Here is a 21,503-nt window from a genome sequence, read left to right as displayed (position 1 = left end):
CGACCAGCTTTTTGAGGATTGTCTACAGGTTTTCAATGGGATTGAGATCTGGGGGATTTCCTGGCCATGGACCCAACATTTCAATGTTTTGTTCATTGAGCCATTTAAATCAGTTTACCCTTGTGATCTGATGATCCATCATACAGGAAAAAGCATTGCTCATCATCAGATTGCTCCTGGATGGGTGGGGAGACGTGGCTCCTGGAGGATTTTTGGATCCCATTCTTTAATCATGGCAGTGGTCCTAGGCTGTGAGTGAGCCCACTCCCTTGGATGAGAAACAAGCCCACACCTGAATGGTCTCCGGATGCTTTACTGCTGGCATGACACAGGACTCACCATAGTGCTCACCTTACCTTCTCCAGGCAATCATTCTTCCAGATGTCCTAAACAGCCCGAAAGGGGCTTCATCAAAGAAAATAACTTTACCCCAGTCCTCTGTGGTCTAACCCTTGTACAGTAGTTTCTCTGATGAAGCCCTTTTAGACTGTTTGGGACATCTGGTCCACAAGCAAGGAGTCTTTCGGATGACTATTAATTTATTTTGTCATGAGGTGGCCAAAGGCGGAAGTCTTAGTGACTAGCTCAGTAAGACCAAAGACATCAACCTTACCACCATTATGCTCCTTGCTGCCAAAATAGCTTCAATTCTTGCCCTCCAAGGGGACTGTCTACCATGACATAAAACCTGGAAACATCCTCCTTACCCAAGCGGGATATGTGAAGATAACGCATTTTGGCCTTGCCGTTCAGAACATCTCTAAGGGCATCCCAGTAAGCAGCAGATGCGGCACTGCAAGACACATGGCTCCAGAGATTATAAGTTCTGTATGCGAGACCCACAAAAACCATATCCTCTTACATGGAAAACCAAAGCAGATATCCACAGGGCAATGACAGTCACATGCCAGTCCTGACAGAGAGCAGAAACCTCTTCTTACAGAAACAAAGTGGGCTCCCAGGCGGCTGAATGTAAATGACGCCAATAAGCAGTGCCCGCTTTTCATCCATTAATTGGGTAGACCTCGAGATTGTAAGAACAGTCCCCCCAGTAAGACTGTCTGCAGAAGACCTGAATGCCATTGTGAGCCAAGAGATCCGTCTGCCCAACAGTGAAGTCCACACATAAGGCATATAGAAAAAAAAAAAAAAAAAAAAAAAAAAAATAGACCAAACCCAATTTAAAGAACATGTGAGTCCTTCATGGGCTAAATATTACACCAACACCACCATTCAGCTGTATTACCAGCAGCGAGAGACCAGCAAGACCTGCAACACCATCAACCGGGCACAGCTCCACCAACCAGCCAGAGATCCTATTGCTAGGCCTGGGCTCACACAAGCGCAAGTCAGCAGTCATTGGGTTGTAATGGTTAATTTCAGCACCTGCCTAAACTTCAGTTTATGAGCTCAGCAAATAAAATCCTTCTGAATGTTCTCCGTTGTTTTCATCCCTTTTATTCATTTAAAGCGTACCTGAGTTTTCCACAACTTTTCTCTAATACACCAGGTTCTCCTTACTTTCTCATTTGCATCCCGTTTCAGGTCTGTAAGTTCTGATTTTCAGGTGGTCTCTGTCATTATACTGTTTGAAATCCACTATCATGCAGGGGACATGGAGAAAGCTGAGCATTCTGCCTGTAGTTCACTGTCCTGATTTCCTTGCCCTTACTTCCTATGCTGCATTGCTGTGTGTCTAGTAGAATCAGCAGGGAGACAGTATTTAAATGCCCACCTCCATGCTTTTTCAGGATGATCAAGCATTTAGAGACATTCTGGTCATATGGTTAGTAAACTATCTATGATGTGTGCACACAAACAAGACACACACCCAAATGCTATAACAGCAGGAGAGGCAGAGACTGTGGATATCATTATCAAAGTGTCTGCAGGTTTGTCAGCCTGTGGCCTCTGAGTTCACGGAAGCAACCTGTGAAGATAACTCCTCCTCCCGCTGGTATGAAAACATCCCTGTGTCCTTGTTAGATACAGAGCTTCTGTATAGTAACAACACAGAGTGAATTGCAAAGCAGCTGGAAGTGAGACCCCTAGTGGCAGCCATTTCAAGAGTAATTTACAGTGGTAAAGCAACAAAATGTTTATTGCAAGTATATTACAAAAACGGTGAGACCAACAAGCTTGTAGATGAGCAGAAGTTGTCTGAAAATTTAGGGCCCCTTTAATTCTCAAGTTCACACGAAGGTGATGGGGTAGTACAAGGAGGCCCATTGTTACACAATGTAATAGGGGCCAGAGCGGTATGGCTGTATTGGCCTTGAAGACAAGAGTTCATCATAGGGGATTTTTTTTCCCCAGATGCCCCCAGATTTGTTTTTAGGAAAGAAAGATCACTGGGAAGTTTTGTGGCGCCTACTATTAAGAAACCACAGGACCCCGAGAGTGAGACTTTTAAAAAAAAAGGCTTGATTGCTCACCCGTTGTCAAGGCATTCAGGAGAAGAACATAAAGGCAGCACTGAACAGACTGTTCTCACCTCTGATATTCCTCCAGGGTAGATCCTTCCTTAAAGGCCGGGTAAAATGGCACAGCGTAAGGGCACTTTTTGTGCAGGTTAGCGAGGAAGAGTTCGCCCACTTTGGGATAACGTTCCCATAAAGCAGAGGCCACAAATGCAATAGGAAAAGCGGATTCATGATGAGAAGCGACTTCCTCTTCACCTTGACTCTGTAGATATAAGATATACACTAGACGTTATATACCAGTCCTGCTTACTATATACACCGTCACAGTACACTGCTGCCCACGTCACAGCGCTATATAGGACATGGCTAGACGGACAGTCCGTTGATTCTGTTAGACCCCATTTACACTGACTGACTGAGTGATCATCCTTGCATACTTTATAGTAGTTAATTAGCTACTACAGAATATGCAGGCAAAGCAGGACACACTTGCGGCCGCTAATAGAACAATACAGCTGTTTTGCATGAGCAAACAGCTGTATTGTTCCGCACGCTTAGGCTGGGTTCACACAGGACGAATTTGCCACGGAATTTCTGTGCAACAAATTCGCCAACGGTTCATAATGCCAGGATTAGCCAGCCATGTGGATGAGATTTTGCAATGGGGAGCGAAAGCTGCAATGGAAAGCCGGCGGACGAACCGCTCCAAAACCACAGCAAACTGCCGCGGGTTATGAAGCAACGCTTATCTCGCAGAAATCTTGCGGTTTTCCGGTGCGGCCAAACTGCGGGATTTCCATCCCGTGGGAACCCAGCCTTACAGCTCCTGCCCCACTGTTAATTCACAGCAGGACACAGGCACAGAGATTCTTATCAGCGCAGCTGGCTGTGATAACAGCCGGCTGCGCTGATAACAGCTGATCCCTCAATTCAAGAAAACTTGAAGTGAGTGATCAAGGACTTGTGCACAAAGACTGCATTTAGATGCAACGAGAATCCCTCAAAAGAGCGATTTTCGTTGCCTTTAGGTGTAACGGCTCCCAGAAGCTAATTTGCATGCAAATTAAGCTAATAAAGTGCTAATAGGAATTAGTGCCTATTAGTACTTTATGCCAAACTATCGCTGATCTCTCAAGCTTTTAAAAGATATGTGTGTGTAAAATGGGCCTTAACCCCTTCCTGCTGCAGCGCTTTTTTTTCCATTTCTATTTTTCCATCCCAATAAAAACAAATCATAACTTTTTCTTATTTTTCCATCACCAAAGGCATAAGGGGGCTTATTTATTATGGGACAAGTTGTATTTTTCAGCAGTAGCCTTTAACGTCCCATATAATTGGAAAGCTTTTAAAAATTTCTAAACTAGGGCAAAATTAAGAAAAAAACAAAAAAAAAAAACTTTATTGGGGGTGGTGGATTGTTTTAATGGCATTCATGGTGCAGTAAAAAACACATGGTGTCATTATTCTGTGGATCCATACAATTCCAGCGACACCAAATTTACAAGATATAGTTTTTATTTGTATTTTTTATGTAGTTAGTACTACTTAAAAAAAAAATGTATTGTGTTGCCATCATTTGACCCCCCCATGACTTTTTTATTTTTCCATCAATGCAGTTGTATGAGGGCTCGTATTTTGCCGGGTGACCAGTAGCTTTTATGGAAACCATCTTGCGGTACATTCGATTTTCTTTTGTCGACAGGGTGCAAAAAAAACCACCAGGATTTCTTTTTGTTATTCACAGCAAAACTGTTTGCTCGGATTTCCATTGGAGGACACACCAAAGCCCTTGGGGTATAGTTCCTGCCACTAGGAGGCGGATACTACGCAAAAGAGTTAACTTCTCCCAGCTCTAACGCTCCTGCAGCCATTAGGAGAGGCGAGACCCAGGACTCTGAACGTGAGCGCCAAAATAAAACATACAACCAAAACGAACAAGTAAAGGAGGGTAAACCTAGAGCACAAAACCAGCCAGCTCCCCCAAAACACATTGGGTGGGTGCTGTGGCCCACAATGAACACCTGAGAAAAGGATTTTATAGTAACAAAAAAAACTATTCTGCTTTCTTAGCGGGGTCATTGGGGACATCCAAAAGCAGTCCCTAGAGGTGGGAGAAAAAGGCTTCTGATGCGATCAGGGTACTGCTGCCTGCAGAATCCTGCGACCAAGAGCGGCGTCAGAAGATGCAAAAGTAGGCACCATGTAAAACTTCATGAACATATAAAGCAAAGACCAGGCCACAGCCTTGCAAACCTGAAGAGCAGAAGCGTTATGAACACCGCCCAGAATGCGCCAAATGCTCGAGTAGAGAAGGCCGTGACACAAAGGAGCGGAGTGCTGACCTTGGAGTGGAAGGGCTCTGATCACCGACCAGATACAGCGGGCGATGATGGACTTGGAGGCTGCCAGACCCCGGCGAGGGCTGCCGGATGAGGAACAGAGAACCCGAACGGCAGAAGGATTCTGTGCGATAGATCCGCAGTGCGCGTACGACGTCGGGCTGGTGAAGAAGACGTTTCGTAAGGTCTGGAGGCTCCAGACAGAAAGAGCGTCACACAATGTGCTCACTGAGGTGGAGAGTCAAAACCAGCTGGGGAGGAAGGATGCGGAGCAGAGCCTTGTCCTGATGCAGCATCAGAAAGGGAGATCTGCATGAGAACATGGCGAGTGCAGACCTGGCAAGTCCAAGCGATAGCCACCAGGTGGACCTCCAAGATAGCAGATGGAGGCAAATACACGTGGGCTCAAAGGGAGATAATTGTAATGCATGATGAGGAGAGGCCTTCTGTGCCACTCCCTGAAGAAATGGACAGCCGTGGGTTCGGAAACGTGACCTTTTAAGGAGCTAGAACAGAACTGTGGAGCTGAGCGCCGGGACCAGGCTGCAGCCAATTTAATGCTAACTAGAGATGAGCGAGCGTACTCGGAAAAGCACTACTTGCTCGAGTAATTTGCTTTATCCGAGTATCGCTGTGCTCGTCCCTGAAGATTCGGGTGCCGGCACGGAGCGGGGAGCTGCAGGGGAGAGCGGGGAGGAACGGAGGTAAGATCTTTCTCTCCCCCTCTCTCCCGCCCGCTCTCCCCTGTGACTCACCTGTCAGCCGCAGCAGCACCCGAATCTTCAGACCCGAGCACAGCGATACTCGGATAAAGCACATTACTCGAGCGAGGAGTGCTTTTCCGAGTACGCTCGCTCATCTCTAATGCTAACCCCTTAATTTTATAACACGGGTTTAAAACATCCAACTGGGAATCTGGCAACGTGTCGCTCCAAGGATCAGCGGCTTCATCAGTCCAATACAGTACAAAGCAGTAGCAGGACATTTAAAAACTCTGGTGGGCGGCAGGGATCAAAGGTTAGCCGTTCCATCCACCGCCTCCGCTTGCAACAACACACAATATCCATTTTATTATGTACCTATTTTTACGATTAATTAACATACAATAAAAACCTAAGAGAGAACATTAATAGATAAAAGAAGGGACCCCCCCACCTCTAGCGATCATAGCCGTTATCATACTGAAATATCTTTTATACATTCTTGTGTATCTGGCTGACATTCATCTGAAGGTGCAATCTATTCAATCTATTCCAGATGCGCCTTTTCTTTTATTAGATGTAGTGACCTACTTCAACCAGCAGATGTCACTACATTACGGTAATCCGCAGTGCGTAGATACAATAACCAATTTGTAGCAGTCGCTGTATCTAAAACAGAAATGCGTAGGAATAAAGCCACCTTCACATTTGCGCTGAACCTTTGTTCGGAGACTCCGTTGCAGATCTGGCACGAAATGCCAGAAAAAAAAAAAAAAAAAAAAAAAAAGCGCTGCATGCAGGGCTTTTTCGTTTATCTGTCCAGCATTTTGCTGAGAGGAAGCCAAAAGGACCCCATTAGTCAATGGGGTCTGTTTGGCGCTGTTTTATTCGCACGTAAGACTAATCAGTCATTCCCCTATCCTACTTCTATAATAGAGCAGTAAAACAAAACCCCGAGAACAGATGTGAAAGCAGCCTAACCATGATGTGGAGTGAATCTGACTGGTAGAGTGATACTGCCTATAGAAAAGATATTTCCCTATATCAGATCTACCTACACACATACAAATTATACGCATATACAGTGTTCCCCGAAAGTAAGACCTACCCCTAAAATAAGCACGGCCCTGATTGTTCAGGGGGGCATGAAATATCAACCCTACCCTGAAAATAAGCCCTAGCTACATTACATAGAAAAAAAGAAAACAATACTTACCTAGCAGGCGCTGTCCAGGTGCCTCCCGCTATCCGCCGCAGTTCCGGCAGGCTTCCTTGCAGTTCTCAGCTCCGACAGAAAATTGTTTGCTGGTAACCGGGTTTGTAAACCCCGCCTCTAGCAAGCGATTGCTCTGATTGATTGGTTCAATGAGCGCCGCCATGTTTCTCGAGCGTCCTGGCTCAGCCAATCACAGCATCACATTGAATGGCTGCGATTGGTTCATTGAGCGCTGCAGTGATTGGCTGAGTAATTTCTGCTTTTTTCACAGCTATTAGAAAAAAAGTCTTTTTTTTTTTTTACACACTTTTAACTTCATCTTTTCAGTTCTCATAGGGGACTTGAACTTATGATTGCTTGATCATGCAATACTGTAGTATTATATAATACAGTATGCTGTATTCATCCTATTAGGGCGTGCCACCATCACAATTTAATAGATTTAGATTCTTGGCACCCCTGAGTGCCTTCAGAAGGCCCCAGGCTGCCCTGACACCCGGATGGCACACTGCAAGCTCATTGTGCGGCATTCAGAACCTTTTAAAGGAACTGTCAGAAATTACAGCAGCATTTAGAGGTTCAACAGCTGCAATCAAAGTTCTATCCGAACACGGTGGTTGTCTGCTGTCAAAGACAGGGGACACAAACCATACATGGAATGAGCTTGGCTTCTGAACTTCTTCCACACAATGATGGAGCTGGGGCTTAAAGGGGCTGTCTCGCGGCAGCAAGTGGGGTTATACACTTCTGTATGGCCATATTAATGCACTTTGTAATGTACATCGTGCATTAAATATGAGCCATACAGAAGTTATTCACTTACCTGTTCCGTTGCTGGCGTCCTCGTCTCCATGGCTCCGTCTAATTTCGCTTTCTTCTGGCGTTTTTAGACGCGCTTGCGCTGTGCGGTCTTCTGCCTGGTGAATGGGGCCGCTCGTGCCGGAGAGCTGGTCATCGTAGCTCCGCCCCGTCACGTGTGCCGATTCCAGCCAATGAGGAGGCTGGAATCGGCAATGGACCGCACAGATCCCATGGTGCACCATGGGAGAAGACCCGCGGTGCATCGTGGGTGAAGATCCCGGCGGCCATCTTGGTGAAGGAAGAAGTAGGAAGAAGGAAGAAGTCGCAGAGCGGGGATTCGGGTAAGTAATTATATTATATATATATATATATATATATATATATATATATATTTTTTTTTTCTTAACACATCCCTTGGGTTTGTCCTGCGCCGAACGGGGGGGCCTATGGAAAAAAAAAACCCGTTTCGGCGCGAGACAACCCCTTTAAGATACTACTTCTTTTTAATAAAGAAGAGCAAATGTCACAGAAAACATAAAATAAAACATTGTCTAAATCTACTCAACGACTCACCACTAACTTCCCCGCTAGCTTCAAGCATACAAACTCCAGACCCAGGGGATGCTGCGATACAAGAATTGTCCTCCCAGCAGAGACGGTTGGCTTTCCCATCAGGAAATTGTTGATCTTGTCAAACGTGTCCCTCACTTGAGATCCTAATGAGGTTAAAAGGCAACAACATTAAATAACCAGCAGGGTTGTCGGGTCCCGAAGTCAAGTAGGAAACTTTAAACGTTGATCCAGGGACTATTCTGACTGCCATTATGGAGTCGGGAAGGAATTTTTTTTCCCCAAATGGCCTAATTAGCTTCTGCCTTATTGATTTTTTTTTTTGCCTTCCTCTGGATCAACAATGGGGGTGGGGGCAGAAACAGGCGAACTGGATGGACATTGTCTTCTTTCAGCCGAACATACTATGTTACTATGTAACATATAATAACAGTACACACCAGCACTCAGCAATATACCAAAATCTGGATATTAGGGGATGCCAGCCTTCAAATCGGATCGGACCCAGATCCACAGTACAAAGACCCCTGGGGGGGTTGGAACGTCGCTGTGATGGACCTTGGGGAATAAAGCTTGCTTTATGGATATTTACTGCACCGTGGATGCTGCCTACTTTTTACTATTTTGGACTAAGTAACCTATGACAATGACCTCCATGCAGCCCCTACAAATACCCCAGAGCTGTGTGGCTATCCAGACAGCTCAACATCTCTCCAGATCTCTTCCATCCACTTGTGTCATGTTGAGCTGCTGCACTTTGCTGGGCTACAGGGGGTCCTACACAATATTAGTTCCTGTTCCTGGTTTTGGAATGTCAGTTTATAATAGCATGTGTTATATAGGGGGTTGTCTGCTTTAGCCTGAGCTATAGATTCTCCAACAGGAATCCCTCTAGAAGGCCAAACTCGGGCAACCCCCTTAAGCTGAAATCACAGCGAGTTACAAATGGCATACACTCACCTGATATGGTGGATATCTGGCTGACCGGGGTGGTGACTGCCCTCTGAAGGTCGGCCCTGATCTTTTTTGTCTGGAAGAGAAGACAGTTAGGAGAAGGATGATAAAGCTTGTGTGGGGGAAGGGGGGTGGGGGGTGTGGGGGGGGGCACATAAATATGACTTTGGGTACCTGAAGATCTTTGCAGGTGGCCAGTTCTTCACAGGCGTTCTGACACTGCTCTAGGACTTTCTGCAGCTCCAGGAATCTCTGCAATGTGCCTTTTGAAGCCCTTTTCTGAAGTCCTACAAAAAGACGACACTGGCTAATAAGACATTGTTCCTGTTCCAAGAAACATTAATTCAGAAGCATCATCAAAGCACCGAAATATGTAGTGAAAGGTTTGGAGCATCACATTGATGTCTGTATTAGCTTAGTGAGAAGACCTGGTGAAGGCTGATACATTGTATTTAGCCAACATGACATTCTCTACACTGGATACAACTGTAGCAAAACTTCAGCTGTGAGCATAGAGAGCCATGTATAGATTTTCACCCTCTTAAAGGGGTTGTCTCGAGGAAGCAGTGAATTTTTTTTTTTGCCCAGTCCCCCTAATTAAGCATACATTACTAAGCCCCCCTGTAAATGACTTTTCTAGCTGGTTTGTACTTACAGTTCCAGCGTTTCAGCAACTTATAAAAATTTTCCCAAGATGGCCGCCGGCTCTTTTCCCATCGCTTGCTGTAGCCCGACGTGCGCGCTCCCGAGACGCTACCAGCTGTGTCTCCCTGACAACCAGACGCCCCGCAGCCGCCGACCGGACCCCTGGATTGAACATGGCCGACCAGTCACCCACCGCCAGGCAGCAGGTAACCGGCGCAGCCCCCCCCCCCCCAGCACAGCGACAGCCCCCCATCGCAGCGACAGTCCCCCATCGCAGCGACAGTCCCCCCCGGCACAGCGGCAGCCCCCCCCCGCGGCAGCCCCCCCCATCGCAGCGGCAGCCCCCCCGGCCCATCACTTACCTGGGCGGCAGGATGGCGGGACAGCTGGGCGGCTTCTCGGGACAGCTCTGCACCTTCCTCTAACAGAGGATGGTACAGAATGGCGGCTCCAGCGCGCTCCCGAGCAGTGACAGCTCGTCTGCGCATGCGCAGAAGAGCTGTAGCGGGGAGCACACTGAAGCGGCTCGTGCTGAAAGGAGAAGAACGGACTGCGCAAGCGCGTCTAAAAAAGCAAGCTGCCAGCGAATTTAGACGGCACCATGGAGACGAGGACGCTAGCAACGGAGCAGGTAAGTGAATAACTTCTGTATGGCTCATATTTAATGCACGATGTATATTACAAAGTGCATTAATATGGCCATACAGAAGTGTATAACCCCACTTGATTTCGCGAGACAACCCCTTTAAGTTTTATTTCCATTCACTCACAGGAAAGATCTAGAAAACAGGAAGGGATTGAAAGACAAATATAGGTTCAGACTTTTCTCACCCGTCGGCCTTTTCTGTCAGTTCAGGTTTCTATTTTCGTCCGCCACCATCTTCAGATTTTCCTAATTACCTATAGTGCATTGTTAATACTAGGACTACCAATGCACTATACCTGTTCTGTGATTGGCTAGTACTGCTCATGTGATCAGCGCTGGCAATCACAGAACTGTGCATAGTATAGTTAGAAAATGGCACTGGTCATATTGAAATGAATTAAGCAGCGATGCACATCTGCCCTCCCATCACAGAATGCTGGAGCCTTATTCTTGGAATCAGTGGGGGTTTTAGCAGCTGGACATGCACCAATCTGAAAGCTACAGCATAGGGGATACTTATTAACAATAGTCAAAGATGCTAAAGAGAACCCAGTCATGACCTTTGAGTTCTATAAACTACATTAAGGAGCTCAAGTAAAAAAAAAACAACAGGGAACAGAATGTGCGTTGTTTTATACTTATCATGTGCCCCGTTCCCGAGCAGTGCCTCTCCGAAGCACACGTGCCCCAGCATCGTGTCTCCTCTGCGTGCGTATGTTCCATAAGGATGAATCGGAGGGACACAGATACAGGAATGGGGCGTCCAGTGAGAATAAAACAACGCTCCCTGGACAATCAGCCCTGGTTATGTGGCGGAGGGCAGATGACATCACAGAGGGAGCACCCTCCCTCTGTGAGAACTTTACATGCCGTAATCAAAATTGATCGAGGGATGTAAGAAGTTAACAGCAGGGATTGGGGTTTTCCCTGTTCTCTGATGTTGCAGCAGGAGGCTGGCTGCCAATCACAGCAAGCCCCTGTTGCGTATGGCGTGAGCTTACCCTCTGAGCCTGTGCCATCCGTAGGACTTAAGTTTAGATCCCTTCGCAGGAACACCTTCCCAGCCAGGATGTCTATTTATGTCCTGAGGCGGGAAGGAGTTAAGGAGCACTTGCCTTCTTGCTTAGTTTGCTTCTGGTCCCGTACCGGAGCCGGTGTCTGTGGCGTTGCCTGTTGCTGCTGCTGTTGCTGCTGTTGTAGTTGTGCCTCCTTCTGCTTCTCTTTGGCAGCTTCTTCCTCGGCCTTCTTCCTCTGTTCTGCTGCAGTCAACTCCTTCTCTATGGTACTGGCCAACATTTGCATTTCCTGCAGGGAGCGCTCACCAAGACCAACATCATCCTGAGTTGGGAAGCCCCTCTGTGGAGGAAAAGTAGCTGAGATCAGGATTTGTAAGGTTGAACACATCAGACGAACGATTGCAAAATACTACAATATGAACTGAGAAGCTAAACAATTGTCAGGCGGACTGCATCCCAACTTGCCGTCACCAAGCACATTCATTTAGGTGACTTGCACAAGTTATTTTATGGAGGGGTGGAACTAAATAAGCATCTTACAGGTAACTTCAGGAAAAGTAGTGATTCCGGTCGTCCCTTGTCACTACATCATTGGTGGATTCCATCAAAATCTAATGGATCCATTTGGCAATTTAAAGGCGTTTTCCAGGATTTTTACTATGATAGATATTTGGATAAATCTAAGCCCTGTAGATAGTGCTAGAAGCAGGTAGTGCTGTGAACATTTCAGCAGCTCAGTGTGGCACATTGAACTCAATAGGAGCGAGGTCTTCAGTACCAAACTGGGCCAAAGCAAAAGGGACAGGGCTGCCAGGAATCAGCTGGTCCTTAGCAGTGGACCCCCGCTGATCAACTACTGATGATCCTGAGGATAGGTCACCAATAGTAAAAGTCTTGGAGAACCCCTTTAACAAAGGCTTCAGGTCGCTTTCATAGTGTAAATAATCACAATGAGAGTGGGGGTGGGGCAGTGGGAAGGGTTAGTACAGTTAGAACTGGAAGAACAGTTAGAATGGATACACGTAATATAAAAAAAAATAACCAAACCTTCTAGACTGTATGGTGACTAATACTAGAAGTCTGACCTATAAAGTAGACGAGTTGGAAGTAATAATTTCTGGAGGAAAACTACAACATAGTGGGAATAACAGAGACCTGGTTGGATATAAGCTGTAATGGGGCAGAAAGCATACAGGGTTAGAGTCTGTTCAGAAGGGATCGTAAAAAATGGAAGGGGGGGGGGGGGGGGGGAGTTGCCTTTATGTAAAATCCTGCTTACAGCCCACAATTTGCACATATATATGGGAGGGAGATGAACATGTGGCGTATCCATGGGTAGAGATACATGGAGGGAAAAACACTAATAAAATCCTCATAGGGGGTTTTCTATAGGCCACCAAATATAACAGAAGCTGCTGAAAATCTATTATTGAGGCAAACAGATGAAGCAGCAAATCATAATTAGGTAATTATTATAGGGGACTTTAACTATCTGGATATAAACTACAAAGCCGAAACCTGCGGATCTCCTAAAGGTAACAAGTTTTTGTTAATTACTAAAACATATAATTACCGTACCCAACTTGTACAGGACCCGACTAGAGCGACGGCCATTTTGGCCTTTACATTAACCAACAGACCTGATAGAATAACAGGGGTGCAGGTCGGGGGGCACCTGGGAAATAGTGACCATACTATAACAGGGACGTAATAGCGGACACCACCATTTCAAAAGTAGCAAGAAAATGGGTGGAATTTCATGGAACATGGTTATGGTGTAGCGAGAGGCGCTGAGTCTCTGCAATCTGTCAGATTTGTGCAATTGGTGCACATGTTAGTACAAACCTACCTGCTGATCGGAGGTACAGGAGGTGTGCAGCACTCAAATTTGCCTCATTTTACTCCAACAAACTGTAGATTAAGACTAATCTATAAATTAACAGTCTCAAAAGGGTTCTACCGCAATCCCCCTTTATTACCCATCCACAGGGTAAGTGATAGAAGTCTGATTGGTGGGGGTCTCACCGCTAAGACCCCCACCAATCCTGAGAACGGGAGCCCCGTGTCTCTCTTCTTCCTACTGCAGGCTCACTGAACCCGCACAGCAAGGAGGTGACTGAATAGAGTGGCAGTCAGGCATGCATTGTGCCGCCCTATTCATCTTCAACGAAACTGCTGGAGACAACGAGCGCTTGTACTCAGCAGTTTCCATCAGCCTTACTGAAATGAATAGAACTGTGCAATGCATGCATAACCACCGCTCCATTCAATCTCCTCCGCACTGTGCAGTGAGCCCGCAGTAAAAAAAAAAGAAAAAGGGGGGGGTTAACAGAACAGGACTCCCATTCTTGGGATCGATGGGGGTTAGTGGCGATCACCAATCGGACCTTTATCACTTATCCTATGGATAGGTGATAAGAAAAGTCAATTGTGATACAACCCGTTTAATATATTTCTCTCAATGCCTCGTAGGTTCTACCTGCATCATCGCTGCTCTTATAGTGTGTGATGATCCTTTCAATGCGCTTTAATAAGTATCTTGTGAGAATTCATTTACCTCACTGCTAGAACGAACGACGGTAGACAAGATGCCACATATCTGGTTGGCCCTCTGGTCGTACGCAGAGAGGTCCACACGCAGAGCTTCCTGCTGCTTGTAGTCCACTTGAATTTTCTGGACAAGCTGCAGCACTTCTTGCTGTATAAAGCACAGGCGGCGCATTCTCTCCCGGCCTTCTTCTTGTCGCACGCGTTCTATTTCTTGTTGGCGTTGCTGTTCGGCTTCTCGAAGCTTCAAAGTCAATAGCTAAGAATGTGGAAGAAGATAAGTTAGAGAGCGGACACAGGTGGATAGGTCTAGCATAGCGCTGATCTATAAGTCAAGTTATATCTAAAGGGGTATTCCTATCTTGAACATGTATGGCAGATCCACAGGAAAGGTTATAAGTGTCTGATAGGTGCAAATCCCAGAAGTAATCTCCTGGAACCAGGGTCCCCAACCCCATGCTGAGGTGGGCGCTATCCACCATACCTGAGCAGAGATGGAACAAAGAGATGACTTTGCAGCTCTCTACACTCTTCTATAGGAATCACATAAATAGCTGAGCACGGTGGCCCGGCTAACTTGTGTAGTAGTGAGTAGAGAGAGTCTGCACTGTTGGTCTAGCTATGCATTCCTTTCCTGCAGAGCAGCACTCCCGGTCACCCACTGTGCAAGGAGAACTCAAAGGGATGGTCTGGTTACAGGACAACATTGCTGCAGTAGCTCCGACTGCCTTAAAACAATAAATAGAGCAGTACTTACCCGTCCTCTGCATCGGGGATCTAGCGATGTTATCCCGCTGTCCTCTCGATGATTGCTGTGGAAGAGGACGTCAGCAGAAATCACCTGACTGCTGCAGCCAATCAGAGGCTGCGGCATCACTGCCTTTTCTCCTGGCATCAGCGCTCACATCCTGACAGCCATGATGCAAGGAGTTCAGAGCAGTAACTTCGGCTGATGTCATCCTTCACAACAATCACATAGAGGACGGCGGGGCAACATTGCGGCAGAGGATGGGTCAGTGTTGCTCTGTTTGTAATATTAAGGCAGTAACTGCACAATCCCTTAAAAGCTGATGTCACTTTTCAAAAAAGGGAAAATCTGGAACATCCTCCGACTGCGCCAGGCAACATGACTTTCTCAAGGACTCTATGATTCACCATAACCATTGCCGGCATGTGCAGAAATGAAGTCACACATTACAAAACATGAATCAACATTTCTGCCTACCTTGTATCTCATACGCAAGAGATGGCTACTAGACCACCGAATTGTGTGCATCATCATTAACCCCTTGAGGACACGACTATTTTTAGTTGTTTTGTTTTTGCTTTTCTCTCCACACTCAAAAGATATAATTAATATTTTGCCCTCGACGAGTTGCATTATCAGTGGTACTATTTACATGTACCATATAATGTACTGAATAAGTTTTAAGAATTTTTTTGCGGGACAATCTGTTTTCTTAGATATGGTAGGACGAAAAAAAGACAAAAAGTGCTATTCCGACAACTTTTTTAAAATGAATCTTTCCTTTTCTTTTTTGTTTTAGTCTCCTAAGGAGACTTGAATTTGCGACTGTTTGGTTAGTTATATAGTATAGGCAACAGGCACGTCTTAGTAGGCAGAATGTGATTGTTCTCAGTAAGAGAAACTAAGTAATCTTATAGATGATACCTACGAGGGAGTGCAAATTAATCACACCATGTCTGTGCCTTTCCATATGTGTCTGTCTATATAATATACAGTATATCTATCCATCTCTTTGGATCTATTTTATTTAGCCTAAAGAAGGACCCTGAGAGGTCCGAAAGCTCGCTGTAACATCATGTCTTTTTGTTAGCCATTAAAATGGTATATCTACAATATTACTTGGTTTCTCTTACTAACAACAATCACATTTTGCTCTACTGGCCAACACGGTACTAAACGTTTTTAGTAGGCAGAAATACATAGGAGCCCTAGGAGTCTTCACAAGGTCCCCAGCTGCCATGACACCCAAGTGGCAACCCTCAAGCTCATAAGCAGGGAGGGCGCCGCTCAAGACCTTTAAATTCTGCTGTCTAGAGTCTGATCACGGCTGCTGCAGCCGGGTGTCAGCTGTCAAAGGCACCTCACAGCTTCCGTGTACTGAGTGGGCTCAGGTCCTGATCCCCACACACATCTGCTATACAAGTACAGCGGATGTTGCCAAGAGGTCAAACGGTTTTATCACTAAAAACATTTAGCCACTATTCACAAGCCAGGGAGTAAAATGATTGCTTACGCTGGAACCCCCAGCGATCCTGAGAAGGGCGCACCGCAACTGCCTAAAAATCAATGGAGAGGCGGTGGTATTTTTAAAAGTCGCTCTATTCACTTTTATGGAAGTGCATCGATCTCCTTCTGTCCTGCAGAGGTGAAGGCAGCTGCGGTCCAGCCTGTGTACCACCGCTCTACTCACATGGGGAATGTGGGGTGTGACGTTTTCAAAATCATTAGGGGTCTCAGTGATTGAACCCCTAGCAAGTGGACACTTCACACAGTGTGGTTGGACTTCCGGTCCAAGTGGCAGATACGACTTGACAGTCACGTGGCGCTGACCTTTGCTCTATGCCGATGTTCCTCCTTTAGTTTCTCTTGCTGTCCCAGGGCCTCCTTAGACCTTCACAAAAAGAGTAAAGACATCAGTGATCGACCCTCCAGACGCTACATAACAATGAAGTCGCTGACCGCTTAGCCTCCCTCACCCCTTCTCCAGTTGTTCCAGCAGCTGATGCCTCTCTTGTCTTTGCTTCAATTCCATCATCTCCTCGAAGCGCTTGAGCTGCTCTGCAGACTTCTCAGCCATAGACTTGCTGAACTGATCACACATGTCAAGGCGAGTCTGCAGATCTTCCTGAAAAACAGGAGAGGAAATAAGTGCCCTCACTCTTAAACAAGTCACTAGGAATGTTGGGGGACATTTTTTATCCCTTCTGGGTTGCAGACTGGTTCCTAGGAGACTTGATGGCTTGAAGTACCTGGATATACAGCACAGGAGGTGTCATGGTATACATGGACAGGTTTGGCATTCAGGGATCAGGAAAGTAGGGCGATAACCACTGAGGAAGACGCAATGGCTGCCACTTTGGTTATCACCCAACTTTACCTGTAATGGATATTAGTGAATTGTGAACAAGAGGACAAGTCAAAAGATTATGTTTATGGTTGTAGAGCACATATCATACTTAAAGCCCGCGGGCCGGATCCGGACTGCCACGGTCTGGCACCCAGCTGGCAGCTCCAGTCTGGTGGCAACAGTGCAGAGTCTGTGACTGCTGATCTCTTCCGCCTGTCCTCGCCATCCTGTACTGATCACAGACACTGAGGGGAGAGGTCGGCGATCACAGGCTCAGTGGTGGCTGCTGCCGCTGGACCCTAGCTGCAGGCTTGGTAAGTGGAAGGCCTGTAAGGATGCTGCCCAGCCAGAGGCCAATAGAGAGGTCGCTATTACTACTGGGGCTACTATGGGGCTCACTTACTACTACTGGGGCCAATATAGGGGACGCTTACTACTAGAGACACTTTAGAGAACATTATTACTACTGAGGTCACTATTACTATGGCATCTTACAATTACAATCAGCCCTTTAAAGGCAACCATACGGCTGTGTGGCCGTCGGTGAAAATGAGTTTGACACCCCTGTTGTAGAGGATTAAAACATGGCTACTTCCATTTCAGAAACAGCACCACAATTGTACTTGGGTTGTGCCTGTTACTGCAGTTTAGCCTTATCGAAGTGAATGGGGCTGAGTTGCAATACCACACACAACCTATGGAAAGATGTGGCGCTGTAATTAGAAGAAAGCTGCTAAGTTTTTCTAAACTGTACAGCACCCTAATTTCACATTCCCACAGGGTGGATTTGCTGCAGATTTTCCTTAAAGGGGTTAACTGGGGACATAATACTCTGTAAAACTTCGCTGAGCTTACAGTATTAAAATAACAGACTACATATTCACTCTGCAACGCTTCGCCGCCACTGCAGTCTCTCCAAAATCCGCACCATGTGTCACAAATTTCACCCCTTCAACTAAATTTAAGCTGAAAGGGTGAAATCTGCTGCAGATCGGCACCAAAATCCACAACAAATTCTGCATCAAACGGAGTCTTAGATTTGCCGCAGATTTTTTCAGGTGCGGAACGTCTACAGCAAGTCAGCTCAAGAGGGCTTTCCTTAGGCGAGCCTGTCCCACAGATGGGAATCGAGAGGTAGTTAGGTAAGTGCGCAGTCACACCATTCACATGGGGCATTCGGGTGTGTCGGTCACAGGAAGTACCTGCAATCAGACATTTATCTTCCACCTTGTAGATTGGAGATAAATCTCTTTAGAAGTGAAAGCCATTTAAAAGGTAAACTCCATCATCAAACACATCTACCGGTGGACCTACCTTCACTTTCATCTTGTGCGCCTTCTCAAATAACATTATACTGCCTTCAACTTCCATCGCTTTATCCATCCGCAGTTGTGATGGCGATTCCGCTTCTTTAAGTGACTCTTCAGAGCGCCGCTTATCCTGAGAAGACAAGTCAGTGAGAAGAACATAGTAGGTTAGGCCGAATGAAGGCAACGTCCATCTAGTTCAGCCAAGGAGGAGGATCAGCAACAAGAACAATGAAGATAATCATCAACTTACCGACTCTTTGTGTGCGGCGATGGACAAGGAGTCATCTTCCAGCAACGGGCTCTCCACCGGAGTGTCGTCTGCTTCTGTGCCGTTGTTCACATTATCCAGCACCCAAGCACAGTATTCTGATAAGGCCACAGTACTTTCGTTGATACCCAGAGCATTCTAATAGATAGGGAGAAAATAATCAGGAAAGGAAGGTAAAGAAGCTGAGCAGGAGAAGAGGCACATGCTGTCACAACCAGCACCACAGCTGTAAACAGGCTGTATGTGGTATTGCAACTCAGCCCCGTATATTACAACAGAGCCAAGCTGCAATGCCAGATAGAGCGTTGGTCAGCAGCCATGTTTTCGAGTTCTGTACAACTTCTTTAAAAGTATAACTAAACTTTTTAGTTGACATGTCAGAAGTTTTGATTAGTGAGGGTTCGGGGATCAATCGCTAAAACAAACGGGCAGAAGCACTCAGCTGAGCACGGTGCCTATTTGGCTGTGACTGCAAGCGGTATACAGACTCCATAGACTTTCTATAAGGCTCATACATTGCTCAGAGTAGTAACTGAAGCAGATGAAAGAGCTCAGTGCTCAGAGGAGTGCTTCTGCCTGCTTTTTTAGCGATTGGTAGGGGTCTTGGCACCCGGACCCCCCAGTATTCAAAACTTCCAACATGCCACTATGACATCAAAAGTTCAGTTACCCTTTAAAGGAAGTCTGACAGCACATTATAATATGTTAGAATGTTTCTTTGGTTCTGCTGCTGTTTGCAGCCAGCTTTCCGGGAGGGGGAAGTGTAATTCTGTAAGTAGTTCACTGTCCTGACTTCCTTGCCCTTACTTCCCATGCGCCATTGCATCGTCTCTGGACCAATCAGCAGGGGACAGTCAGTATCTCACCGCCCACTCCGCTGCTTTCCCAGGACTTTCAGGCATTTATAAACTGGCCAAATGATTAGTAAACCCACTAATGTGTGCTGACACCAACACACTAACAGCAGGAGAAGAGATTATGCAGGTTATCACAGTGTCTGAAAATCTGTCCCCCTGCAGCTCATAAGTGCACAGAAGCCATCTTTGAAGACAGCGCCTCCCCCTGTTACTATGAAAACATCCTTGTTACTACAGAAGCTCTGCAACCAACGACAGGCAGTGGATTGCAGAGAAGCTGGAAGTGAGACCCCTACTGGCAGCCACTTCAAATATGATTTACGGTGGTAAAAGCAACACCTTTTTTTTTAATGCAAGTATATTACAGAAATAATGAGACTAACGCAAGCTAGTAAATGATGAAAAGTGAGCGCCCCTTTAAGAAACCTGTGGTCATTCGGAGAGAGGATATAGCGCAGAACCACATCATCTATTCAAATTAAAGTAACACCCATTGGACAGTTACTGCTCATTGTTAGATGGTGCAGAACAACGGTGAGGTCTTTGCAATGGTAGCATTATTAGGGAGGGCGAGAGGGGGAGGGGGGTGACAGGTACATAACCCCTTGCTCTTCCAGTGACAATCTAAGGCGGTGACCAGTTTTGTGGCTTAGAAGGACCAACAGACGTCCCTTAAATAAATCCGACAGAGCAAAGCACATTTAAAGTGAAGCAGTCATCAGTTCTGTATGCGCCACACCGCCTGGAGCCACGGATGATGGGCAGCTGCTTCCAAGTGTCATCTGCTTCCAGTTCCTGCGGACATCACACCTTGTGAAACCGCCTTTTACAATTCCCCACGCTGCATGCAGATCCCAGCCGACCGGATGGTTGGCAGCCTGGACCGTCTCTGCTGCCTGGAGATCCTGTCATAAAACCTCCTTTCTCTGATTGGGTGACATCTCCTGTGCCAATGATCAGAGATGCCTCCTCCTGGAAGCGGGATCCTTGCTGCAGATGTGCAGACGACTGGGTTGTCCACAGAACAGCCTACTGATCTGATCCGCAGCCTCCAAACACGTGTGTGAGAGTCCCATCACCCAGTCAGAGAGCGGCGCTTATGGAAGGAACTCAGCAGAGACGGCCCGGCCTCACAACTGGAGCGGTCAGCCAAGTTTGCATGCGGAACTGGAAATTTTAAAAGTCAATTTTTCGAGCTGCGATGTCCGTAGGAGCTGCAACCAACCTCCGGGGAGGAGGAGAGTAGAAAGCAGAGCATTCTGCCAGTAGTTCACTGTCCTGACTTCCTTGCCCTTGGGGTAACAGGCTGAACTGGATGGGTATGTGCCTTTTCTCGGCCTTAGGTAATATGTTACTTAGAACCTGCTCTACCTCAGGAATCTGTAGGTGGACGGCATGCTTGAAAGTCCGGACAGGTTCTTTTTAAAGGGGATGTCCACTTACAACAACTCCTGCCCAAGTCCCCTGCTCCAGATGTCATCTACTATCCGCAGTGAAGAACTGCTGCAAAAACCTGCTCTTGCTTTCCAGCACTCACATATAATATAGCAGTCAGTGACTACTGCGGATATGTGGACTCACCGACAAGCTGGGGCTGTCAGTGCATGCTGGGAGTTGAAGTCTTTCAACCACACTCAGCGGACAAACCCTAGAAGACATGTATCCGTCCAACAACCTCCATGACGGCAGCGGAGTTGTCACCCGGATGTCAAAGGCTCCATAATAACAAATCTCTAAGTACACGCTGTAGGGCGCCCCCAGAGGTGGGGCAGGCACAATTTCTACAAAACCTTTACCTCGGAGCTCCATCGTCTGTTGTACTGCAGCTTCCCCTTGGAGGAGTCCTGCAGCGCCTCCAGGGTCTCCCAGTACCGTCTGGCCGGCATCGTAACTCCCGGCGCACCACACTGCCAGAAACACAACTTCCGGGATCCACTTCTCTGCTTCCGGGTCACGAGTCACGTGACTGTATCAGAAAGCAGGAAGTCGAACGCGTCGCCAGCTGTTGTCAGGACAACGGACGTTACTAAATCCCGCCCCTTCGCTTGTGTTTACCAATCAGAAAACGCGTTCTTTTGGGACGATTTTTAAATGAACCAATGACGAGCCAGGGGG

The 21,503-nt window shown here is 46.7% G+C and overlaps 1 protein-coding gene across 1 annotated transcript in view; it reads right to left on the bottom strand.

Annotated features, from left to right (window-relative positions):
* The window catches only part of GLE1 (GLE1 RNA export mediator), a 32,877-nt gene extending 11,565 nt beyond the window's left edge, over positions 1-21,312 (bottom strand). The window contains exons 1-11 of the mRNA XM_066580351.1: positions 21,185-21,312; positions 18,514-18,669; positions 18,268-18,393; positions 16,583-16,731; positions 16,437-16,497; positions 13,869-14,117; positions 11,411-11,651; positions 9,179-9,291; positions 9,011-9,080; positions 8,054-8,196; positions 2,495-2,685 (exon numbers count right to left, since the gene is read on the bottom strand). Of these exons, the coding sequence (XP_066436448.1) occupies positions 2,495-2,685; positions 8,054-8,196; positions 9,011-9,080; positions 9,179-9,291; positions 11,411-11,651; positions 13,869-14,117; positions 16,437-16,497; positions 16,583-16,731; positions 18,268-18,393; positions 18,514-18,669; positions 21,185-21,274 (1,589 nt within the window). The 5' untranslated portion in view covers positions 21,275-21,312. The remainder of the gene's footprint in view (positions 1-2,494; positions 2,686-8,053; positions 8,197-9,010; positions 9,081-9,178; positions 9,292-11,410; positions 11,652-13,868; positions 14,118-16,436; positions 16,498-16,582; positions 16,732-18,267; positions 18,394-18,513; positions 18,670-21,184) is intronic.
* Positions 21,313-21,503: the final 191 nt, after the last annotated feature.

This window comes from Eleutherodactylus coqui, chromosome 10, assembly GCF_035609145.1.
Source record: "Eleutherodactylus coqui strain aEleCoq1 chromosome 10, aEleCoq1.hap1, whole genome shotgun sequence".
Lineage (NCBI taxonomy): Eukaryota > Metazoa > Chordata > Amphibia > Anura > Eleutherodactylidae > Eleutherodactylus > Eleutherodactylus coqui.
This window is presented reverse-complemented; position numbering and strand designations above follow the sequence as displayed.